The sequence below is a fragment of the Puma concolor genome, chromosome C1 (genome assembly GCF_028749965.1).
Source record: "Puma concolor isolate L17-30 chromosome C1, mPumCon1.1.hap2, whole genome shotgun sequence".
NCBI classification, from domain to species: domain Eukaryota; kingdom Metazoa; phylum Chordata; class Mammalia; order Carnivora; family Felidae; genus Puma; species Puma concolor.
In genome coordinates this window covers 213,989,011-214,008,909 of record NC_141674.1, presented here as the reverse complement: position 1 = coordinate 214,008,909, position 19,899 = coordinate 213,989,011, and the positions used below count along the sequence as shown (strand labels likewise).

The following is a 19,899-nucleotide window of genomic DNA, read 5'->3' as shown; positions in this document are numbered from 1 at the left end:
CAAATCCAACAATATGTTTCTAAAAATCATTCACCACAATCAGGTGGGATTTATTCCCAGGACGCAGGAGTGGTTTGCCATTCACAGATCAATCAATGTGATATATCACATCAACAAGGATAAACCATATGATCATTTCAATAGATGCAGAAAAAGCATTGAACAAACTACAGTGGCAATTCATGATAAAAACCCTCCACATGGGAATGCAAGCTGGTGCAGCCACTCTGGAATATGGAGGTTCCTCAAAAAACTGAAAATAGAACTACCCTACGACCCAGCGATTGCACTACTAGGCACTTATCCAAGGGATACAGGTGTGCTGTTTCAAAGGGACACATGCACCCCATGTTTATAGCAGCACTATCAACAATAGCCAAAGGATGGAAAGAGCCCAAATGTCCATCGATGGATGAATGGGTAAAGAAGATGTGGTATACAATGGAGTATTACTCGGCAATCAAAAAGAATGAAATCTTGCCATTTGCAACTATGTGGATGGAACTGGACGGTATTATGCCATGTGAAATTAGTCAGTCAGAGAAAGACAAAAATCATATGACTTCGCTCCTATGAGGACTTTAAGAGACAAAACAGATGAATGTAAGGGAAGGGAAACAAATAATATAAAAACAGGGAGGGGGACAAAACAGAAGAGACTCATAAATATGGAGAACAAACTGAGGGTTACGGGAGGGGTTGTGGGAAGGGGGATGGGCTAAATGGGGGAGGGGCACTAAGGAAGCTACTCCTGAAGTCATTGTTGCACTATATGCTAACTAATTTGGATGTAAATGTAAAAAAAATTTTTTTAAATTAACAAAAAAACCCTCAACAAAGTGTGTTTAAAGGGAACATACCTCAACATAATAAAGACCTTACACAACAAAACCACAGCTAACATCACATTCAATGGGGGAAAATGAAGAGCTTTTCCCCTAAAGTCAGAAATAAGATACGTATGCCCACTTAGGAAGTCCTAACCACAGCAATCAGACTGTGATTGACTTGTATCAGAGATACAAGGCATCCCAACTGGTAAGGAAGAAGTAAAACTTTCATTGTTTGCAAATGACATGATACTATAGATAGAAAACCCTCAAGGCTCCACCAGAAAAACTACTAGAACTAATAAATGAATTCAATAAAGTTGCAGGATACAAATCAATGTACAGAAATCCGCTGCATTTCTATACACTAATAATGATGCCGCAGAAAGAGAAATTAAGAAAACAATCCTATTTACTATTGCACAAAAAATAATAAAATACCTAAGAAAAAACTTAACCAAAGTGGTGAGAGATCTGTACTCTGAAAACTATAAATCACTGATGAAATTGAAGATGACACAAACAAATGGAAAGATATTCCATGCTCATGGATTGGAAGGAAGAACAAATATTGTTAAAATGTCTATACTACCCAAAGCAATCTACAGATTTGATGCAATCCCTATCAAATACCAACAGCATTTTTCACAGAACGAGAACAAATAATCCCTAAAATTTGTATAGAACCACAGAAGACCCCAAATAGCCAAAGTAATCTTGACAAAGGAAAAAACAAAACTGGAGATACCACAATTCCAGGCTTCAAGTTATATTACAAAGCAGTAGTAATCAAAGCAGTATGGTACCGGCACAAAAATAGACACATAGATCAATAGAACAGAATAGAGAGCTCAGAAATAAACCCACAATTATATGGTCAATTAATCTTTGATTAATCTTTGCATACAAGAACATGCAGTGGGAAAAAGGCAGTCCCTTCTACAAATGGTGTTGGGAAAACTGGACAGCTACACGTGCAACAATGAAACTGGACCCCTTACTTACATCACACACAACTATAAACTCAAAATGGATTAAAGACCTAAATGTGAAACATGAAGCCATAAAAATCCTAGAAGAGAGCACAGGCAGAAATTTCTCTGACATCAGATGTAGCAACATTTTTCTAAATATATTCTCTGAGGCAAGGGAAATAGAAGCAAAAATAAATTATTGGGACTGCGTTAAAGTAAAAAGCTCCTCCACAGCAAAGGAAACAACCAACAAAACTAAACCACAACCTACTGAGTGGGAGAAGATATTTACCAATGACATAGCCAATAAAGGGTTACTATTCAAAATATATAAAGAACTTTTGCAACTCAACACCAAAACCCCCCAAATAATCCAATGGGAAAATGGGCAGAATATATGAACAGATATTTCTCCAAAGAAAAAATACGGATGGCCAACAGACACGTGAAAAGATGCTCAACACCACTCATCACCAGGGAAATGCAAATCAAGACCACAATGAGAGATCACCTGACACCCGTCAGAATGGGTAAAATCAAACACACAAGAAACAAGTGTTGGTAGAGATGTGGAGAAAAAGAACGCTCATGTGCTGTGGGTGGGAACGCACACTGGTGCAGCCCCTGTGGAAAACAGTATGGAGTTTCCTCAAAAAGTTAAAAATAGAACTACCCTATGATCCAGTAATTTCACTCAGTATCCAAAGAATACAAAAACACTACTTTGAAGGAATATGTGCACCCCATGGCTATTGCAGCATTACTTAAAATAGCCAAATTACAGGGGTGCCTGGGTGGCTCAGTCTGTCGAGCATCCGACTTCAGCTCAGGTCATGAGCTTGCGGTCTGTGAGTTCGAGCCCCGCATCAGGCTTTGTGCTGACAGCTCAGAGCCTGGAGCCTGCTTCGGATTCTGTGTCTCCCTCTCTCTCTGTTTCTCCCTCGTTCATGCTCTGTCTCACTCTCTGTCAAAAATAAACATTTTCTAAAAAAATAAATAAATAAATAAAATAGCCTAATTATGAAAGCAGCCCAAGTGTCCATTGATAGATAAGTGGATAAAGAATATGTAGTGTGTGGGGCGCCTGGGTGGCGCAGTCGGTTAAGCGTCCGACTTCAGCCAGGTCACGATCTCGCGGTCCGTGAGTTCGAGCCCCGCGTCGGGCTCTGGGCTGATGGCTCAGAGCCTGGAGCCTGTTTCTGATTCTGTGTCTCCCTCTCTCTCTGCCCCTCCCCCGTTCATGCTCTGTCTCTCTCTGTCCCAAAAATAAATAAACATTGAAAAAAAAAAATTAAAAAAAAAAAAAGAATATGTAGTGTGTGTGTGTGTGTGTGTGTGTGTGTGTATATACACACACACACACACACAATGGAATATTATTCAGCTATAAAAAAGAATGAAACCTTGCCATTTGTAACAACATGGATTGATCTAGAGAGTATTATGCTAAGTGAAATAAACCAGTTGGACAAAGACAAACACCATATGATTTCACTTGTATGTGGAATTTAAGAAAAAAAACCCAGCAAAGGAGAAGAGAGACAAACCAAAAACAGACTCTTTTTTTTTTAAGTTTATTTATTTATTTTGAGAAAAAGAGAAACAGCGTGAGCGGGAAAGGGGCAGAGAGAAAAGGGAGGGACAGGATCCCAAGCAGGCTCCATTTGGCCAGTGCAGAGCCCGATGCGGGGCTCAATCCCATTAACTGTGAGATCATGACCTATGCCAAAATCAAGAGTCAGATGTTCAACTGACTGAGCCACCCGGGCACCCCCAGACTCTCAACTATATAGAGAACAATCAGATGGTTAACAGAGTGGAGGTGGGTGGGGAGGACGGGTGTAATGGGTGAACGGGATTCAGAGTACACTTATCTTGATAATAATATGTGGAATTGTTGAATCACTATATTGTCCACCTGAAACGAATATAACACTCTTAACTACACTGGAATTAAAATCAAAAAAAAAAAAAAAAAAAAAAAACTTAGTTCATCAAAAGCTTGGAATATTCCCTGGACAACTAAATTAGAATGGTCTCATATTATGCTCAAGGCCCTCTAATTATTTCAAATGACCTTGGGCAAATCCTTTCACCTTTTCAAATTCCATTGGTCAAATGAGGTGTTGGCTCCGCAAAGAGAAGTGGTATGTGGTTTTTGTGGTTAAGCGCACAGACTTTAAGTACAGATTTAAATATCAGCTTTACCACTTATTAGTTACGACACCTTGGGAAAATTAATTTGTCCTCTTTGAGAATAATTTGAGCCTTGCAGGCCATACAGTCTGTATTGTGACTCCCAATTACTGCCACCGTAATGTGAAAGTGGCCATAGATGATGCTTAAACTATGTCCCAATAAAACTTTATTCTACAGAAAGAGGCGCTAATCAAATTAGGCCTACACCATAGTTGGTAGATCTCTGATCTCTAAGACAGAAATAATAATCACTTACCTTCAAGGGTTGCTGCAAGAATTAAGTTGGTTACTACCTGTTTCTTGGCACACGGTAGGCATTCAACGAATGAAAGCTGCCACTACCATTACCGTTACTATTTCTAAGCTTATTCTAACTCATTCTGTGACCATGGATCTATGGCTATAAGACTTCCTGGATGGGTGGAACAAATTTCACAACTGCAAATTACTTTTCTGAATGGAGACCTATGTGGAAGGAACATGGATCTGGGAACAGGATAAGCAGGGAACACGGAGTCTTTGGTAGCTCCCGGCCCTGAGGGTTCCATGTTGCAAGGAAGGGCAAATGACTGCCATCCCGCGGTATGGATGATCTCGTTTCAAAACAATAAATACGTAAAGCTAAGATATCAGTTTTACTTTCTAAGATGACCTCATGCATAATGTTATGTTTTAACTGCAGGGGCATGTTTTCTCGTTCATGTGGTGGTAGCCTGTCTACGTACCGTTTTTAATATCAAAGACATTCACTCTTATTTCACCAATGGCTCCGAGCTGAAAAGCTTGGACATTCTCCCACAGTATATTATCTTAACACAAACTGCAGATAAATGGCATCATCTTAGAGCTCAGAGCAAAAAACTGTCGCACAAAGGTTTTCTGTTTTTAGTTAAGGTCGTTCTATGTTAGTCTTGGGCGTCGTGGGAGTCAGTTTGGGGTAGTTAATGCGGGCTGGTGACCATCTCGGACAGAAGGAGCTGGGAAAACAATGATGAGTGGTGACTGGTTAAGTTGTCCCACCCCTGCTTCCCACCCTTCGCTCAATTCATAGTCTCTGTCTACATCTTGAGCCTACTCAGAATCACTATTTTGATCAATAATCCAAAATTGATCAATTTGGATTCCACATAAGTGAGGTTGAATGCAAGTACCGAGCTACCTCGTTCAGGAAAAAAGCAGTAAGAGAATTTGTCATTAAGTAAAATATATTTTTTGTTGTTTATAAGTTTTCACATTTGCTGTTGTTAAGTGGTCATTTTTTTTTAATGTTTATTTATTTTTGATAGAGACGGAGCATGAGCAGGGGAGGGCAGAGAGAGAGAGAGGGAGACACAGAATCCAAAGCAGGCTCTGGGCTCTGAGCTATCAGCACAGAGCCCGATGCGGGGCTCGAACTCACAAACCGTGAGATCATGACCTGAGCCGAAGTTGGATGCTTAACCGACTGAGCCACCCAGGCGCCCCAAGTAGTCGTTCTTATAACACGAAACATATAAATCATCCAGAAAATATCAGCATTTTGCTTTTACTGTGACAACGGTAAATGATAACAGAGTAGGAACACTTTTGACTGAAAATATGAGAAAGGGCAAGATTATACGATGCTGCAGCATTTCACTGTGAAATGGTGTGTCATAAGCAAAGCAGATTAATTTGTCTACGTGAAAGCTGTCAAGTGAGGCAGAGATCAACACCAGACCTGCCTGTTCCCATCCAGTGGGATTGTCACGTGGGATCAAACATGGAGAATGAGGCTGGCGAAGAGGGGCAAGATGTATCAGCTGCTGAGGATACTGGTCCCCTGCAGATAGTAGGTTGGTGATACTGTCTATAGGTTGACAAAAAAATATATATATATATATATAATCGGGTAATAAGGCACCCAAATCATTAGGGCATATAATCCCCAGAATAATCTAGTAACCTATGTTATTTAAAGTCCTATCTAACATCAGTCAACGTATGAATAATTCCCTTTTCATTGCTATTTACTTTCAGCGCCCATTTTTACATTACATTTCACGTAGGTAATAAGAGTTTTCAAATGGCCACATTTGTGTTCTTCCAAATACAAATTCATATTGAATCTAGAATGTTGTGCCCGCCCATAAGCTTTCAGAGTCTGTCAGTTGATTAAACACTAGATATGCAATGCTTAAGCTGTTGACATATTTGCATCGGCGACGAATGAGTTGCAATTTTATATTTATGTAGTTATGCTGCACACCAAGTTGTGCACACACACAGTCATTGCACACACGTGGTATTAATCTGTGTTCTGGCACTAAACAGCTGGCCCTGAGCGACCTCAGGGACCTCGGGGAGAAACAAGGCTGCAGGGGCCGTGACGAAGTGCGTGCCCTCCGCCTGCCGGCCAGTCACCTGCGTCACCCTGACAGATCTCTCCCGGGTGGGGAATGAGGCCTGGGTCTCTCACCCATTAAATCTTTGCTGTTTGCCTGGACTCCATCTAGGCACAACTTTGACAGGAAGCAGACTGCGCTTGATCTCACAGATGTTGCTGGAAAATCTCTGAGTTTCATGGGTGTGAGTTTTAAGGGATGGGAGTTAAAATCTGGTTTGATATTAGCACAGGTTTTGGTAAAAAAAAAAAAAAAAGAGAGAGAGAGAAAGAAGGTGTCACCAAGCCACAGCCATGAGCCGTTCAGAAGGACTCAGGCGTGGAGAACAGCCCGTGTGGGAGGTCTCGGGGCATCACAGGAAATTCCCCTGCACGGGGAACAGGTGCAGCATAGATGATCTCTTCTAGGCACTAAGGTGGAGGTCGTAGGGAAGAAGAAATGGTAACGGTGAAGAAGGTGATGGGAGGTTGACAGCTACTTTTTTCTGTCACCTAAAAGGAGTCATTAGGTTATTTGCGCTAAGACTGTCATTATCTGGGGGTACTTCATCCTCAGGACAGCTCAGGGAGAAAGCACTTTCTAAATTACCCATCACATTCCTTTGGGGAAACAGCATCCCTCTGAGAAAAGCTGGTAGCTCTATTTGGCCACGTGAAGTCCTGGGAAGGTGGGCTCTGGAGAGGGGTCCGCAGGCAGAATGCTGGGCTCGCCGCAGGGCTAGATCTGGGGTTGTCCCCACGCAGGGATGGAGCGTGGCATCCCGGGGCCCACAGGATGGGGCCCTGAATTCAAATGTAGGGGAAGAGAGCTGGGAAGGCAGCTACGCTCACCAGACTGCCAACTGCCTCCCGTGGCCCCTGCCCCTCCCCGTTCCCTGGGGGGGGGGGGGGGGCAGGGGGGGAGGACACAAAGCCACCTCCATTGGGGAAAGATTCAAAAGCTCAGGATGCCTTTCAAATGCCAGAAAAAAACCTATGGATATGTAGTAAAAAAAAAAACCTGCTAATAATCATTTATTGTTTGTTTCCTGTACAGCAGAAGCCTCTTTTCTTATGGGTATCAAGGGCTTCCTGTCATGCAGCCCTTTGCAGGGGCCACGGACTTGACCCTCACTGCAGGAGACTGCGGTTTAGGTAAGGCACTGCCGAGTCGGGTTTTGGTGCACCTGTGCGCCAACACCAGCTGGGTATGCTTCTCGGGTGGGTCCTTGAACCAGCCAGTTCAAATCGAAGGAAATCTTAGTGCTCAGTCGAAGGAAACAGAAGAGATTGGGACGCAGAAGAAAAAGACAGCCGTCTCTCGGCCCTCCTGCAGGTGGGAAGATGTGTCCCTAAAGGTGACTTGTTCTATGGCTCCCTTGTTTCTGTTTCCTCTTGCGGATCTGCCGCTGGAGCTGCAGCTTGTTGGTGAAGAACATCTGCCTCCAGCCCATATCCTTGGCCAGGGCCCTCATGTCAGGTGTGATGGTGTCACAGCAAGAGTGAACTATCTTCTCCCACAGCTCGTCCGACATGCACAGCTGTGGGTGGAAAAAGGCAGAGGTGGGTTACGTCGGTCCCCGGGTAGGGAAAAGTCATTCCCTCACAAAATCACTACCCGATTCTCACGGCCGGTGAAGACACTGCAGGAAACATTACCTGAGCATGAAGACGTACAAGACACAGTTCTTGCTTCCTTTCTTTCCTCTTGGAGGAAAGGCAAGTACCCAAATGCTTAAAAGGACAAGGTGGCGTTTGATTCGGGGAGCAAACCAAGCCCTGCTCTCATTTAAGATGAAAAATACACGACAGCGGGAAATAGTACATACACCACGTTATATAGTTAATTTATAAACACCATGTTATAGCGTCAGTTTCCAATTAACCATGCAACACAGGCTGATAATGGTATGGCCCACCAACCTTCCACCAAGCGCTACAGCAGCTTTGAGAGTGGGAGCGTTGCTAACTCCTGCTAAGCTTGCCTCCATTTAAAAAATGTTTTTTAGTGTTTATTTTTCTGAGAGAGAGAGAGAGCATGAGCAGGGGAGAGGCAGAGAGAGAGGGAGACACAGAATCAGAAGCAGACTCCAGGCTCTGGGCTGTCAGCACAGAATGCGGGGCTGAAACTCAGGAGCCGTGAGATGGTGACCTGAGCTGAAGTCGGACGCTTACCTGACTGAGCCACCCAGGCGCCCCAACTTGCCTCCATCTTAAACCCTCACTTAAGCCATCTCTTCACTGGGCTCATACAGCTGACGGCTTAGTTTACTGCAGGCTGCTTGGTAGCAGATGGCCTCATAATGAACAAGCAGCCCTCAGACAGCCAACCTGCCCCCATTCCTGGTGCCAGGGTCCCATCCACAAGTTTTGCTCTGAGTCCTTTGCACACTGTGACATCACACCGTGTACCAGAATCACACAATTCTGTGTACTCACTGGGCCCATCCAGCACATGGCAAAGTGAGCCGTTCTCTGGGAAGAAACTTCTCTGAGATGTTCCTCTGCAGCCTGGGGCTTTAACTGGAAGCCATGAGGCTAAAGGACAGATAAGACCCCTCTGGCCCAAGATCTGCATGAGGCCATTTTGTCCTCCCTCCAAGTTCAGTGCGGCCACAATTCAGCTTCCATTTAGCCAGGACTTTCTAGTATGACATTTTTTTTTTTTTCTTAACATTTATTTATTTTTGAGAGACAGAGAGAGACAGAGGGAAAATGGGGGAGGGGCAGAGAGAAAGAGAGAGAGAGACAGACAGACAGAATTACAAACAGGCTCCAGGCTCTGCGCTGTGAGCACAGAGCCCTACAAGGGGCTCGAACCCACAAACCTGAGCCGAAGTCTGACGCTCAACCGACTGAGCCACCCGGGCGCCCCGAGTAATCGTTCTTATAACATGAAACATATAAATCATCCAGAAAATATCAGCATTTTGCTTTTACTGTGACAAAGGTAAACGATGACATTTACCTAGTGTGACATTTTCGGTTGGCACCATTTTTTATGGCACTTTTGCCCTCAACAGTGTCCTCCTACTAAACACTGTTAACGTGCAGATATCCTGACCCCTTCCATAACATGCCCCAAATCCTTCCCGAAGGTAAAGCTTCTGTTATATTTATTTAGTATCACCCACCTTGGCATTCGCCATGGCTTTTTGGTCTACGCAATAGGAACATTTAAAGGTGCTTGGATATCTGGTGTTACACACAGCAGGCACTCTGGCTGTACAAATCGTGCCCTAAGAGGGGTTCTACGTGGGCCTCGGTGACAGACACTCCCTGACTCCATCTTTCCTGTGCCGGTTCTGTGCTCCGGGAAGCTAATCAGCAACCCGATTTCCCTTTTCATCAGTTCCATTCAGTGGTCGTCATCTGTGAAAATCCGGAAGTGGAAAGGGCTAGGCGTGGTGGACAGTCAGTAAGGTGCCTGGAGTTCCTTTAAGCCAGTGGTGCCAGGGCACGCTGGCCTGGGCTCCTGTGTCCCGCTCAAGACCCTCTCAGATGTACCCCATCTGTAGGCACACCCACAAAGACTCCTCTCCGAAGGAGACAGAAAGGCGAGAAGCCTGTGGACCCCTGAAGGATCTGTCGTTGACGGAGCATATGCCCAGAGCAAGGAACTTTGTGTTCATTGCCTTACTTAAATTTTTTTTTTTCAACATTTATTTATTTTTGGGACAGAGAGAGACAGAGCATGAACGGGGGAGGGGCAGAGAGAGAGGGAGACACAGAATCGGAAACAGGCTCCAGGCTCTGAGCCATCAGCCCAGAGCCTGACGCGGGGCTCGAACTCACGGACCGCGAGATCATGACCTGGCTGAAGTCGGACGCTCAACCGACTGCGCCACCCAGGCGCCCCATCATTGCCTTACTTATATATGTATTTATGTCGATTTCTTTAATAAGTTATTTATTACAGCAAAATAGTCTGAAGCAATCTCATGAGGGATACGACGATGGAAAGCAAGGCATTCAGTCAGTTTACGCACGATGTTGCTAAAGAACCACAGCACGCAAGGAAAGCAGATCCCTATCTAGAATAGAACCAGGATCCAGGGAGGATAAATGGCTGCCTCCTCCATGATGAAGAATCCGGTGTTACTCACCCACCACTGAGTTCCCGGCTGGATGCCCTAGAGTGCAGCCCTGTTGAGGGCTCAGTGTTCGTCTCTCCTGTGACAGTAGCCAGATTCCTCTTGATAAGAGAAGGCTCCTTCTGAGTCCACACACAGGCCCCATCCTTGCCACTGGGCATTTTGGTTATGAACCCAGCAAACATTAGGGTGGCCAGGGAAACAAGCTGACAGACAGCCACAGGGCAGAGCATCTTCCCCATCTAATAACTGAAAACTTCCTCTGCATCAAGTGCCTTTTGATGAGAAGTCACATGGGACACAGATATCTGTATCTTTGGGCTGATTCTGAGAAATCCGTCCAAATACCTCTTCCCTAGGAATCATCACAAATCTCCAGATCTTGTTCTTTTCAAGACTTTGACCATCTGGCCAAAACAGTAGCCTCAATCCCATAGGAACCCAAGAGCTGTTTTTCGAAAGCAGAACAGTTTTCTCCAAACGAATGCTTGTCTGTACTCCAAAACCCTGGGATACAAGCTATAATTTTCCTATGGAGGCACAACATAGGTCTCAGCAAGGATCTGGACAGGCCACCGCCATGTAGGCTGAAGACCCTCTGAGCATCACTGAATCTTATGGACCATGAGAAGCCAGAAGCACTGCTGCTTACACCACAGTCAGGACCAGGAGCTGGGCTCCCCTCACCACTGGCAGCTTTAGGTCTTCACGGAGAAGCAAACTCAAACTGTGCATGTACCTTGAAACCGAAAAACGATCCACAAAGAGCTGTGGTAGAGCTTATGGTCCACAAAGAGCTTACAGCAGGAAGTGGATCCAAGGCACGGGATCTCAGGTCATGTCTAGAGATGGCAGGCCCCTCAGTTTTTGCACAGTTCATCTCCAAGTCCTTGACGTACACGCACCTTACAAAGGCACCTGAGGTATCTGCTGCTTCCTGCTCATCAGCACATTGTCTACAATGTTGACCAGCACATAGGAAGTGATACGATCAACAGCTCTGTGATGGGGGCACCCGGGTGGCTCAGCCAGTTGAGCGTCCAACTTCGGCTCAGGTCATGATCTCACAGTTCGTGGGTTCAGGTCCCGCATCGGGCTCTGTGTGGACAGCCCAGAGCCTGGAGCCTGCTTCGGATCCTGTGTCTCCCTCTCTCTCTCTCTCTCTCTCTCTCTCTCTGCCCCTCTCCCGCTAATACTCTGTCTCTCGTTCTCTCAAAAATTAAATAAGTAAATACATAAATACTATTAAATATTTTTAAAAAATAGCTCTGTGATATAAGTAAATTCCACAGCTAGAGAACTAACATAATCCTGATACAAAATGAAGAAGGTATCCTGTCCTCCCCACCAGGGGAAAGCAAATAAATCTATTGTGTTCTTATTGGAAAATCTAGGAAGACATGAGAATGGCATGTAATGGGGTGATGACAAAGGAGGAGGTGAGAAATGGCCGGATTGTAGGTATATTTTGAAGGTAGAGCTCATGAGACTTGCGAACGAATTCAATGAGTAGAGGAAAGAGAAGAACTAATGATGAGCTCTTTGGCTTAAGCAGCTGGGTGAGTGGTGTTGCCAATGACCGAGAAAATAACACTGTGGGAGAGGTAAACAGGTGTGTGTGGAGGGACATCAGTTAAGTCTGGTTTTGACGTGTCAGATCTGAGATGTCTATACTACATCTAGGTGTAAGTGTGGAGCATGCAATTAGACATAAAAGTAAGGAGTTCAAGGGGGCAACCTGGACTGGAAACATATATTTGAAAATTATCAATATGTAGGGGCGCCTGGGTGGCTCCGTTGGTTAAGCATCTCACTCTTATTTCAGCTCAGGTCATGATCTCACGGTTTGTGGGTTCAAGCCCTGTGATGGGCTCTGCACTCAGAGCATGGAGCCTGCTTGGGATTCTCTCTCTCCCTCTCTCTCTGCCCCTCTCCTGCCCATGCTTGTGTGCATGTTCTCTCTCTCTCTCTCTCTCTCTCTCTCTGTCTCCCTCAGAATAAATAAAAACATTCAAAAATAAAGAAAATTATCAATAGGTAAATACTATTTAAAGCCCTGGGATCAGATGCTATCATGTAGGTGTGACCATAGATAGAGAAAATGCCCAATGTCTAGGACATTCCAACATTAAGCAGTCAAAAAATAGAAAATTTTTCAGCAAGGGAGACTGAGAATAAGGAAGAAAACCCAGATAGCAATCCAGGGGGTCAGATGCTGTTGAAAAGGTCGGAACTTGAGACTGGCTGGTGTTTTTGCAAGATCAGGGACAACAGCAACCTCGACATGAGCCGTTTCAATGGCACAGTGGGGATGAACGCCTGGCTAGCGAGTTCAAGAAAGGAGAGGAGAGGAAGCGGCTATGGCAAGTACAGACACTCTTTTGAGGGAATTTTGCTTGGAGGGCAGAACAGGGAATCAGGTCAAGGCATTTTCTCTTTCTAATTTCTGTGCTGATGGGAATGATCCAGTAGAGAGGATAAGACCAGTGACAGAGGATAAAAAAGGACAGCCGCGTGAGCAAAGTAGTTGAACAGAGGAGTTGAGATGCACAAGTGGAAGTGTGAGTGTAGGTAATAAGAGGGAGAACTTCTCACCTGTAACAGGAAGCTCACGGAGCAGAGGGTAGAGCTGGGGAGGGAACAACGGATCCCTGGTGACGGCTTCTAACTCCTCCGTGAAATAAGAAACCACAAAATCAGCCAAGAGCGAGGATGAAGGAGACTTGGGGAGAGAGAAGAGGCTGTAAAATAGACATCTTGGAGGGTAAAAGAGACTAAGACACTCAGTTTCTTAGACAAAGGGTATTTTATATATCTTATAAGCAGGATGTAGTCTTTGGTTCTGAGTCGGTTCTTGATGCCAGACCCATGCTCACGGAATAGGGTCCCGAGAAACACAGAAAAGATAATAAGCGAAAGTACGAAGGCCTCTTGTGTCTCGTATTGACGACGTTAAAGCAGGGAACTGTGTTCAAGACACCACACTCTCACGATCCTGCCTTGGGATAGACGAATCTGGAGGTGCACCCTCGTCTACCCTGGATAGCTGGTTCGCCGCACAGCTAGGGGGGCTCTGCGAGTATTGCACCTGTTCTCCCACATTTCCTTGTTCCTGGCAGTCAGGGGGCTGCAAAATTTCAGAACATCGCATGTGAGGGGCGCCTGCCTGGCTCAGTCGGTGGAGCGTGCAACTCTTGATCTCAGGATTGTGAGTTTGAGCCCCAGGTGGGGTGTAGAGATTACTTAGAAATAAAATCTTTTCAAAAAGCATTAACAACATAGTGCACCAACCTCTTCTCTTCCATATTGTCTGAGGAGACCTCGCATTTCAGATGGTGCAGTAGGAGACGGTGGGGTTCTCTCTAAGCCTGAGTGCCTGAGGGACTTTGTGCAGAGCATAAAGACCATAGACCCACAGTGGGTAAGAATTGTGGATGAAAAAAAAAAAAAAAAACAGCTATTATTGTGTTAAGCCACTGGGGTTTGGGGGTTGTGTGTTATCCCAAGTCACAATCTAGAACTTAGTCTTATGCTAACATCGCTATTGCACAAAGCTCTTTTGAGATTTTTAGTATATTTGGCCTATGCTATCTAATTGCAGTTTAAGGATGGCTATGAGCTTTGAGTCCTTCACAAGATAATGATGGGTCCCTTCTTACAGAGAAACTCACCCAAAACAGAATCACTTCACGTAATCCCGTCAGTTAAATGATAAACTGGTACGGGGCTCAAGCTACCTTCTGACATCTTCCCTTCCATTAGTTTAAATTCCATGACGGCGAACGTGGTCATTGGGAATGACTCGTAGACAAATATATAAAGCTACATGGAAAAGAAAGCCAAGTGTTCACAGTCGTATAGGTAACACAGCATAAAGGATAACGAAGACTTTGAAATAGACTGGACCAAAAACTCGGACATGTATCTTAAGATGGAGAGGAACCCCATTTACACATTGCTGCCAATGGATGCTTCCATGTGGCCAGAGGAAGAAAACCCTTTCAAAACGATGGTCTGTCATTGTGGTACCTACCCGCTGTAGTTCCTATCTACGGAGGGAAGAAACACATTCCCATACTTATCTCCAATTTTATAAAAGGCAGACTCTTTTTCTTTATGTTTTTCAGGTACTGAAGCGGACGACGAGTGAACGTAGTTGATTTGAATTCTGGCCCTGCCACTTAATAATTAACTAAACCTGGACGTAATACTTAATTGTTCTGAGCCTGTCTCCACATCCAGCCTTGTGCTTGGTCATCTAAGAAGCAGAATGAAGTGATTTTAGCACAACAGCTTTGGGGTAAGATTTCCCAGGTACAGTACCTGGCTCCCCTGCTCCCCAGCTGTGGCCTTTATCTGAACCTCTGTTTCCTTCTGTATAAAGTCAGGACAAGATATTCTCTGTCATCCACCTCACAGGGCTGCTTAAGGATTACATCGAATTACGTATTCAGTGCTTAGCACATAGCAGGCACTCAGTAAATGACAGTTATGATTCTATGGAAATGATACTAAACTTTTAGTGCAGATTAGGACTAACATTTGTGGGGCGCCTGGGTGGCTCAGTCAGTTAAGCGTCTGACTTCGGCTCAGGTCATGATCTCATAGCTCATGAGTTCGAGCCTCTCATCGGTCTCTGTGCTGAAAGCTCAGAGCCTGGAACCTGCTTCAGATTCTGTGTCTCCCTCTCTCTTTGTCCGTCCCCTACTCTCATTCTGTCTCTCTCTCTCTCTCTCAAAAATAAATAAACATTAAAAAAATGTTTTTTTTTAAAAAGGAATAACATATGTAAAGCACATGAGATATATATAATTAACGAGCAGGAAAGGGAGACAGAACGGCCTGCTACCTCACCCATTTCTCAGAAGACACTAAGAAGGATGTCTGGGTGGCTTGGTTGGTTAAGCATCTGACTCTTGGTTTTGGCTCAGGCCATGATCTCACAGTTCATGAGTTAGAGCCCTGCATTGGGCTCTGCACTCACGTTGCAGAGACTGCTTGGGATTCTCTCCCTCTCTCTCTCTCTCCCCCTCCCCCACTGGAGCTTACTCTCTCCCTCTCAAAAAATAAATAAACATTAAAAATTAAAATAAAAAAAAAAAGACACTAGAAAGAGGCCCCATAAGCATTTAGCTACCACTGGGTAGACAGTTCAGCTGCCATGGTTGGGAGTCTGGGGAAAACCAAGAAAGACCATCAGTTCACAGAATGGAAGAATGAGAAGTCAAATACGAATCCAGAGACATCAAGGAACCACCTATTTATGGACAATGAATAATGTGATTAATTAATTCCTGTTCACAGAAATTAAGACCAGAGAAAAATGTTCTTTTTCTTCCAATTAGTCACTTAGATAAACTTAAGGATCTGAAGAACCAAAGCATCTATCTATCCTCTCTCCGTCTATGCAGACGTTTCTTCAGAACCTCTATTTCCCAGGCATGAGGAATACTAAGAGAATACTACAGAAGACAGATTCACAATTAAGTCCTTACAATATGCTCCGCGCTAATGCTGGAATGAAACTAACAAGGCCAAACTGACCATCCTTTTGGAACAAGTTCTAGAATGCTCTCTCCCTCCAGATCATTGAAACCAAACTGAAGAGAACTGGACCCACCCATTCTTTCACTGGGCACAGTGCTGTCATCCCAGATGGTCCCGTGAGCAGCCAGCTCTGGCTAGCAGGAGGTCAGGAGAGCAATAGCCTTCACCCCCTAACCCGTGGGCTTAGACATGGTGTGAGTAGCACGACATCGAAGGGCTGAAGCCCCAAACCTTGTGGAGAGCATGGTGGGTGGGGAAGCCCAGCTGCCTCCCTTGTCTCTGGGAGGAAGGCCTGAGCGATTGCCAGGCATCCCCAGACACAAGGTACGTTCTGTGTCTGCCCCTGCCCTGGACACACTCCTGCTCTGCCTGTCGCCACCACCATCTATACCTGCCCCTCACAAGCTACAACCCACGCTGAGCACCCTGGGACCCACCCCAGCAGCCACCCAGAGGGAAACTATGAGTGCCCCTGATTTCTGTCTGCCTACTGGCGGCCACCATTTCAGTCCACCTGGCGCATACCCAGCCACGTACTGCCCACTCTGCCCCCAGCCCCAGGCAGCCAAGCATCCCACTGGCACCACTCCGGGCCTGGCCTTGGCTCTGTCCTGTTTGCGTGCGTGCCTCCTAACTTCCTTCTGGGAAGGGGAAAACAGGTCAGCATTACCTCTACGTCAGGACACCATCACGCTTGGTAATGAGCAAAAAGCAGCGAGGATTGTTTACTTTTATACTTCCCTATATTCTCATCCTACTCTAAAAGTACTCCAATAAGGGAAAAGAGTGAATTACAAATAGAAATGAATAGTATAATGAGCCATAATCACTTAAGATTCTTCTTGCATAAACATCAAAGCAAAAACGATTACACATTCACACATGATAGTGACAGCCCCCCAAACATTTTGATATTCGTCATCTGTCATCCTATCTTCAACAGTCCCTCAAGGTCTGATTTCCCAACTGAGATCACAACATATTCTAAACACAAACGATAAAGGGAAACTCTCAGGAAATGTCTTAATAATAACAAAACAAAATGGATCCTCTGATCCTCCTTTAAAAGATTTGAACTCTCACACGAGGATGACTACCCCATGACCAACACGACACATTCCAGGATATCTGAGTGTGTCTCCTATAATGAAGATTATGGGAGACAACTACGAGGTTTGGAGGAAAAGAAAAGAATTCTCAAAAGAGAGCTGAAATCTCCACCAGTGTAACTCCATTCGTGACTCATATTTTATACTGGAAATATTTACGATTTGTCTTATACAACAAATTAGTCTGCAAAATACCCTCATCTAAGCCTTCCAAACCCTGGGGCTCTTAGCTTGGGAGATGCCAGGCTGAAAAACACAAGGTCTACATCTTGACTATGGTTCCAGGGGCTTTGATCCAAGGCACAGCTAATCGTGGAGTTAGCTCCCCCTGGCGGTGGTGCATGAACTTAACACACACGATGCTATCTGAAAGTTGAAAGGGATCCCAGGGCTTAACTGGTTAAGACCTCTCCTTTTACAAAGGGGGAAATTAAGGCTCTGAAAGGATAAGGGCGCTGCCCAAGGCTCATAGTGGGAAGTGGCTGATGGAAGAACAGAACCCAGCTCTCTGTCAGGACACCACCACACTCGGTTTTGAGCAGAAAGCAGCCAGAACTGTTTACTTTTATACTTCCCTATACTCTCATCCTACTCTAAAAGTACTCCAATAAGGGAAAAGAGTGAATTACAAATAGAAATGAATAGTATAATGAGCCATAATCACTTAAGATTCTTCTTGCATAATAATCGAAGCAAAACACCCCACAATACCTGTACACAGTAAAGATAGGAAAATACCCCCCCACCCTCCCCCACCCTCACTTCCAGCCTTTTAGAGACCTTTTATCTGTAGCTTTTTTAATGTTTTATTTATCTTTTGGGCGTGGGGGGGGAGCTCGAGTTGGGGAGGGGTAGAGAGAGAAGGGGACAGAGGATCTGAAGCAGGCTCTGGGCTAACAGCAGCGATGTGGGCTCGAACTCATGAACTGTGAGATCATGACCTGAGCTGAAGTCGGAGGCTCAACTGAGCCACCCAGGTGCTCCTATATGTACCATTTTAATATCAACCGGTCAAATTCTTGGACTGAACTCAGAATTGGGTTGCTGTAAATATAAGCAAACACATCAAGAGCACAGATGCTGGGTCCACCTCAGACCCGCCTACCCCCCTCAGGGTGTGGGCCTAGCCCCTCTATTTTCACCTGCTCCCTAGGTACCTCGCCTACTTGGCAGACTTGGGAATCACGGTCGTAGGGAGCCTGTAACTGTTCCCGAGGCACAACCAAGATGAATATACCGGTCACCATTGTCCCTGTGCTGTCTGGGCTTCAGTGTCTCATCTAGCTGAGGGGGACGTTCTTTGGGTCTAATCTGCTGCAGTTTGCAGAGAAAGGATACCGTCAAGGTCTGGTGCCACCTGGGGCAAGCCAGCAGGCCCCCAGGCAGGTCCCCTGTGGCAGCATGACCTTAAATGAGCTCCTAGCAATCCCAGGGCTGGCCCTCAGGCTGACCTTCCCATACCCCCTGGCCTCGGATTTACCCCTCAGGGGTGTGCTCGTGTTAGCCAAGCTCCCAGAGGATGCCTCCTGTTTCACCCTGAGAAATAGAATCATCCGGCGGCCAGACTTTCAGGTGCGTACCCACGGAAGCCCTGTGGTTGGGTCAACATGGAATCAGAGCAAGAGCAGATGGCGGCTGTTAAAGAGTGGTGGGTCAGAAGGAGGACTTTCCTGGAAGAGGGAACAGCACACAAGAGAGCTGCAAATAATTTACCTGGTTGGGGCCATAGGCAGGAGGCAAGGCCAGGGCACCATGGCCTGATGTGGCAGCTAAAAGTCTGGACCTCGTTCAGGAAATGACGGGAAGTCACTAAGGGTCACTAAGCAGGATAGTGACATGACTAGAGTGCATTTTACGGCCACGCGTGGAAGACAGGCCAGGGAAGGGATGGCCACAAGAAAACCCAGCAGAGAATCCTGGAAGCAGAGATGGGTCAGGAAGAGGAAGGCCCGAAACAGGTCCTTTAGATGTGACAAGGAGAGGGTTACTGTGAACGAGGCCAGGGATATTTAGGAGGCACGGAGAGAGGAGGGAACAGACGATGAGGTAGGGTGACCGTGGACTAGTGGCATTTGGAATACTTAGGCTGCTGGAAGACCAGTGAAATTTCTAGAAACAAAATTAAGAACCAAAATAAGGTAGCTAATTTTTTTATTTTTCCAATAAGGATAATTTGTTAAAATGATCACGTTTTAAGGTCACTATTTAATACAAAAAAAGGGGGGGGGGCATTTTAACTCTCCCCAGGATAGGAAGGCCTAACCTCCAATAAAGGATGATCATTTAAATGGAATAAATTTAGCCTGATAACCAACTCTTCATATCGCATTTACTTACTGTTCTCATTTCATCATGGATTATACAATCTCACTTCTATTGATGACGCTAGTTCGCTGAGGGTGAATTGTTCTGTAAACTGTTTTGTTTTGTTTTCCCAAAGAGAAGAGGAAAGAGATTGGCTACAAATCGAGTCAAGAGTTTTTGGTTTCTGCAGGATGAAGACTGATTTGAGAAAATTAATGCACCCAGAGGAAAAAACAATTGAAAGAAAGATTTAAAGATAGGAACTAAATGCAACATAGTATCCCAGACTGGATCCTGGAACGGCAAAAGAACATTAGTGGAAAAAACGATGAAATACGAATAAAGTCTATGGCTATCCCATAACAGTATTATATCAATATTAATTGCTTAGTTTTGATAAATGTCCCGGTTACGTAAGGTGTTAGCATATGCGAACCCTCTGTATTGCCTTTGCAACACTTACAGATCTAAAATTATTTATAAACAGAAAAGGCTTTTTAA

The 19,899-nt window shown here is 45.0% G+C and overlaps 1 protein-coding gene and 1 long non-coding RNA gene across 3 annotated transcripts in view; both read right to left on the bottom strand.

The window, feature by feature from the left end:
• Window positions 1-5,512: 5,512 nt before the first annotated feature.
• Window positions 5,513-7,190, bottom strand: LOC147578725 (uncharacterized). The gene is made up of 2 exons (XR_015255610.1): window positions 6,441-7,190; window positions 5,513-5,831 (listed from the first exon to the last, which is right to left on the bottom strand). It is a non-coding gene; the product is annotated as an uncharacterized LOC147578725 (long non-coding RNA).
• A 176-nt stretch (window positions 7,191-7,366) lies between these two features.
• The window catches only part of FBXO36 (F-box protein 36), an 89,307-nt gene continuing 76,774 nt past the window's right edge, over window positions 7,367-19,899 (bottom strand). The window contains exons 4-5 of one of the 2 annotated variants that reach the window (XM_086719866.1): window positions 13,034-13,160; window positions 7,770-7,885 (exon numbers count right to left, since the gene is read on the bottom strand). In XM_086719866.1, coding sequence (XP_086575992.1) covers window positions 7,836-7,885; window positions 13,034-13,160 — 177 coding nt within the window. In that variant the 3' untranslated portion in view covers window positions 7,770-7,835. Of the gene's footprint in view, window positions 7,886-13,033; window positions 13,161-19,899 lie in introns of both variants that reach the window. The other variant, XM_025912344.2, reaches the window with a different exon arrangement.